Source organism: Opisthorchis viverrini (assembly GCF_000715545.1).
Source record: "Opisthorchis viverrini unplaced genomic scaffold opera_v5_49, whole genome shotgun sequence".
NCBI lineage: Eukaryota > Metazoa > Platyhelminthes > Trematoda > Opisthorchiida > Opisthorchiidae > Opisthorchis > Opisthorchis viverrini.
Genome location: NW_008751705.1, coordinates 1,865,353 through 1,871,470, shown reverse-complemented (window position 1 = coordinate 1,871,470; position 6,118 = coordinate 1,865,353). Strand labels below are relative to the sequence as shown.

The following is a 6,118-nucleotide window of genomic DNA, read 5'->3' as shown; positions in this document are numbered from 1 at the left end:
TTACCGCTAGCACCTTTCCGTAGCCAATCAAATGTAACTCTGCTTGGTTACGCAACGGCCCGCCATTTTCAAATGTCTTAGAAATCTTATTCATTGGTTTTATTTTCATGTTCGATTTAATTCTTACAGCACTCTACACTTCCCACTCACTGTTGTCATTTCAGCAACTTCAGTAGAGGATGCCTATCCGGAAATCACATTCTTGGGTACAGCATCCTCATCTCCAAACAAATACCGTAATATCAGCTGCATTCTCGTACAGCTCAAGTAGGTCCGGATATTTTATTGCTTCTTATCAGTGTACATTTTTATGCACAGTATTGACAGGTCAACACGTGTATGATACTGTCCGTCAGCTGGAGCTAGAGTACTTTTTGCCGATGAGAAATGACATGAGTTTTCGAAGAAGTTCTCTTCTATGTCTAGACATATCGCACTCCATAACTTGCTGAAAACTTGAAGAAGATCATTGGAAGCGAGGGGTTCGGCTGGATTCAGTTAAATCTTCCGTAAAAATGAGGGTACCTGACGTTTTCTTCGTGTTCTGCAAGTTTCGTTTGATAGGATGAGCTGACTTACACGTGACTACAAAGTTCATTTCATTGGTTCCGGAGATAATGAGTGCTCCGCCAGGAAATCGGTTGGTATCCGACGTCTGCAGAGATATCTGTTATGTGTTAACTACACGGCCTTGTGTGTCGTAGGATTGTCACGCAGAGTTTGGGCGTTGGTTCGATAAACACAGACTATTAGTTTGTTTCGCAACAACAAACGTTCTACTGGGCTACCACACTTCAGCCCCATTTCGGCATTTTCAGATGATTAAAAGGTGCACATTAATGGATAAAAATAACCCCGGCATTATTCATAAACTATGCTCAGCTTTCATTGGTTCCATTTGCTACGGACTTGCTCACCAACAGTGGAAGGGTTGAGGGACTTGCCACATGCTGTAGGTGATGGCACTGAACCGTTTCACGCCACGGTCGGACCAGTGGGCACTGAGGTTCGGTCGTTCAACTCCACGGTTAGGCAAGATATGGGCTGGTCAGCGTGTTAGTTCTAAAATCCGAAACCAGGACATCGACTGGTCATTACGTCCTGACTGTTTACACCACACCCGTGCCCCCTAATCTAAACTTGACACGGAACCGGAGATGGATAGACTTGAGGACAACGTAAGTCACCATTGTAACCCTGTCCACTAACTGTGCCATCTCACNTTTATCTTAGCCCTTCCACACACTGCAATGACAGTGGATCCCCTACATACGACTGAATGCGCGCAGCAGACTAGGTAGCAGAATCCTGGTGAGCTAGGAAAAAGTGAAAATTATGCGCCCGCCAGCCTATGGACTACCGCTTACCATGTATTCACCTCTGTATCCGTTGATATCCCCTAGCCCTTTGGATTTATTGATGAGCTAAGTGATCCGCTTACCCTAGTTTTTCTATTTTGTTATTTAATCCCCTACCGTTATATCCTCATAGTGAGGCACTTCCTTAGAAAGGTCATTCCCTTAGAAAACCTACATCAACCTTCCTTATCTGGCGCGGCGTAGCCTGCGATCCCATGGACGGGGGACAATCCCCCGCTTGAAGTGAATATCCTCTTGTTATTTGTGGTCCGTCTTGGGAGGAGGAATTACTGCATATGACAACCATATTTCGACACATTGTTCTTTTCTTCCCACACATGATTGGAAGGGTCTCCCTAAAACACGTTGGAGAAATAAAACTCCCTTAAAACTATCACTTTGTTCTTTCCTCATACTCCGGAGAAAACCGTGCTTATTTCCCTGATTGTTGAAAAGTCCCGCTTCTGTCAATGAAATCAGAGCCATTCCACTTAAGGTCGTAACGTGGATACTCTGTATGGACCGAAAAGGATAGACCACATGAAACTCGGCTGTGCACTTGTACAGTGTAGTTGGGTGTTCAATCCTTTTGTTCGTAAGATATACAGCGAAATCTTCCATTGAAAGTTGTCTGTACAATCACATGATCTTCTATCGGTCCGCTCCAAGCTACCGATCACCGACGTGACGGACAACGCCTCATAGTCTCGTTTTCCGTTTCGTTTTTTGTCATCCACTTTACCAGAGCGATGCAATTAGCTCTCGAAATTCCGGCCATTATGTTCAGGTATCACCGCTTCTGTCGTCCACGGTCCCATTTCCTGGTATTCGTTTGTCAGTGTGGCAGCCCTGCTGGAATACCGCTTTCCTTCATTTTGCAAAGGTGTCCAACCACTTCGACTCCTTCTACGTACCTCGGTGTCTGTCTCTCTTTCAGTATGTATAATGTCTGCCTCGGACACTGCACACGAAACTTGTTCAAAGATTGAATAAAATGCCAATATGCGGCTACAGTTTCAACATCAAAAGGGGTTAGAAGAAACGTTTCTCTGTAGAGACTATTATGATCTCAATTAGCCGTTCCTCAATCCTGAGAAAACTGGTCGTTAACCCACAAACTCAATTTTAATGCGGTTATGGGTGTTGGGGATTTCGCCCATTTGGGTTTGCTGCGTGACGCCAGTCTTCATGTTTGTGTGCCAGCAAACTTTGTAATAGCAGTGATAAATTCCCCGGTTAGACATTGTAATTGTCGTATAGTTGCACAAATATGCGCACCTCGGCCTGATAGACCTGGCTACTGTCACCAAAATGTTAGGTCGTTGCTCGAAATGCTCACGAGCGTTAGGGTTTACGAAATCCGCTTTCATGATGGCTGTCAAAAAGTGGTTGACTGTAACTGACTTCACTTAGCAGTACTAGGTTTTTGGTGAGTATTTTTCAGTTGGATGTGCCAACAGTTTGAGTAATTCTGTTCACACTGAAATCTTTTCGAAGCCTGCGTGACCGATTTCGAATTCACAGACAACAGGTATCGTCGACGCCAATTAACCGCCCTGCATGTAGTTGTCTGCAGGCACGGCATACTTTGTGTCCGAATGGTTTTCAGAACATTCTGTCGCGATCAGCTGAATGAAGCAACCTTCGATGTCACTGACCGGTTGTGCGTCGAGTTACAGGATTTCCGCCGAATGCGAATTTTGCGATTCACCCACCTTGATGTGTGTCGAGAACACATATCTGTTTTTTTGGCTCGACAGAATCACAGAATTCTCTCAGCACGTGGATATTGGAAAGTGTACGTTCCAGAGTGATTTGAGTTGACTATCTTATGTACAACGGGCAGATTGGCTTGTGTGCAGTTTACTGGTGAACCCTATACCTCCACAACCCTTATGATTAGAGTATTTACTCGGGTGTACAGTTGAACTATCTGTGGCGTGCCCAGCCAGCTTATTCAGATCAATACCAAATCTCCAGTATCCGGTAATGTCTGGTGTGTGTATGTGCTTATTCTACCATTTTTCACCATTGGTTCAATGTTACCGCTAGGACCTTTCCGTAGCCAATCAAATGTAACTCTGCTTGGTTACGCAACGGCCCGCCATTTTCAAATGTCTTAGAAATCTTATTCATTGGTTTTATTTTCATGTTCGATTTAATTCTTACAGCACTCTACACTTCCCACTCACTGTTGTCATTTCAGCAACTTCAGTAGAGGATGCCTATCCGGAAATCACATTCTTGGGTACAGCATCCTCATCTCCAAACAAATACCGTAATATCAGCTGCATTCTCGTACAGCTCAAGTAGGTCCGGATATTTTATTGCTTCTTATCAGTGTACATTTTTATGCACAGTATTGACAGGTCAACACGTGTATGATACTGTCCGTCAGCTGGAGCTAGAGTACTTTTTGCCGATGAGAAATGACATGAGTTTTCGAAGAAGTTCTCTTCTATGTCTAGACATATCGCACTCCATAACTTGCTGAAAACTTGAAGAAGATCATTGGAAGCGAGGGGTTCGGCTGGATTCAGTTAAATCTTCCGTAAAAATGAGGGTATCTGACGTTTTCTTCGTGTTCTGCAAGCTTCGTTTGATAGGATGAGCTGACTTACACGTGACTACAAAGTTCATTTCATTGGTTCCGGAGATAATGAGTGCTCCGCCAGGAAATCGGTTGGTATCCGACGTCTGCAGAGATATCTGTTATGTGTTAACCACACGGCCTTGTGTGTCGTAGGATTGTCACGCAGAGTTTGGGCGTTGGTTCGATAAACACAGACTATTAGTTTGTTTCGCAACAACAAACGTTCTACTGGGCTACCACACTTCAGCCCCATTCCGGCATTTTCAGATGGATAAAAGGTGCACATTAATGGATAAAAATAACCCCGGCATTATTCATAAACTATGCTCAGCTTTCATTGGTTCCATTTGCTACGGACTTGCTCACCAACAGTGGAAGGGTTGAGGGACTTGCCACATGCTGTAGGTGATGGCACTGAACCGTTTCACGCCACGGTCGGACCAGTGGGCACTGAGGTTCGGTCGTTCAACTCCACGGTTAGGCAAGATCTGGTCTGGTCAGCGTGTTAGTTCTAAAATCCGGAACCAGGACATCGACTGGTCATTACGTCCTGACTGTTTACACCACACCCGTCTAAACTAAAACCCGAAACCAGGACATCGACTGGTCATTACGTCCTGACTGTTTACACCACACCCGTGCCCCCTAATCTAAACTTGGAACCGGAGCGGAGATGGATAGACTTGAGGACAACGTAAGTCACCATTGTAACCCTGTCCACTAACTGTGCCATCTCACTGAAATCAGTGTAAAGTTGATGGCGTCAGGGTATCCGATATGCTCGGCGCCTCGCAGAACCAACAAGATGGCCTGAAACTAGCTGTGCCGTTCGAACATATTGCGACATATGTGACAAGACAGAACATCCTATTGTCGCAATGCGAAAAACGCGAACCCCCCCCCTCCCCGAGTTGGCTGGTTTCGCATCCTACGTCCTATCAAACAAACCAATGTACAGATCCAACCGGTAAAACTTCCGTCAATTACTTTCATCAAGAAACCGGTCCTTAGTCATTCAGTGCTTAATGATGTGCCCCCTGGGAAATCACACAAACGAGAATCAACCCTTTTTGCAAAGCTTTTCATTTGCTTGCGAAGTTTCGCTGTTTCGAGATTTTGACTGCGGAGCTTCCTCCTAAACAACAGAGTCATCACACAAAGTTGCCGTGTATCCACGGCGGAAGACACAGGAGATTCCGATAGCTCCATCCGTATACTTTCTGGTCTTCTGTACGGCCTTTCCTATCGTCACACCTGTGCACTCTGTACCGTGCCTTCAGACAACCAAATTTCACAGTTAATCTCGTGTCTGGTACTACTGAATTCGCTTCCAGAATAGTCCATAGTCTAACGCTGCTATAATAAGTCTTCCTGCTTAAGCAGCATTGTCTCACGATTGTTCCTTACTTCCATTCCTATGCATCTTCACCCAGCGAGGCGCTCAATTAATATGCTGTTTTTTTGGAAACCAAACAATTACGATATTGGTAGCATGTCAGATGACTCGCTCTGAGTGCCCTGGGAAAAATCCGTTTTCTGTTAGTTTGTCACTAGATCATCCAGTGAGTGAAGTGTGAAGAAAAGGGAGAGTGTCGTTTTCCGTTGATTCCATTGGGAGAAAACAAAGCCTTGACGGATTCACCCGAACTCGCAACGTGTTATTCCACATCGCAATAAGCACGAACATTGAAACCATAATGATAGTAGTCAGATAGCAATGAAATGGATGTAGGGAAGGTGTGAACTATCGATATTCGGGACACAACTTGACAATTGGTAAGGTCACTGAACTTCGAAACACATCTACTTGGACGAAGGGGAAGAACTTACGTTAAATGGGGTAGTGGATATGGACGGCCATCAGGGAATATGTGATGGGTCAGACATTCATGACAAAGCCAAGCTCAACACACCAAATCTTTCTGCACGCAAACTTTGTTCGAGACATCAGATAACCATAAATTGAGCCCAGTGCAAGAATTACTCTTTGGTCTGACCATTGACGAATCGGAATGAATCTTATGGGGCGGTACAGTGTGACACATCAGTTGTATTTTGCGAGAACGAAATAAAAATAAATAATATAAGATAATCGTTCAGCTGTAGTCCCCTTCGGTGTCTAGCTGCCATGCCACCCGAAGGAAGCACGAGGGCTAGGATACTGCCA

The 6,118-nt window shown here is 44.8% G+C and overlaps 1 protein-coding gene across 1 annotated transcript in view; it reads left to right on the top strand.

Annotated features, from left to right (window-relative positions):
• Positions 1 to 6,118, top strand: part of T265_03450 (hypothetical protein) — a gene marked incomplete at both ends in the record, with an annotated part of 108,787 nt that overhangs the window by 83,469 nt on the left and 19,200 nt on the right. The window contains 2 exons of the mRNA XM_009167934.1: positions 165 to 267; positions 3,530 to 3,667. Of these exons, the coding sequence (XP_009166198.1) occupies positions 165 to 267; positions 3,530 to 3,667 (241 nt within the window). The remainder of the gene's footprint in view (positions 1 to 164; positions 268 to 3,529; positions 3,668 to 6,118) is intronic.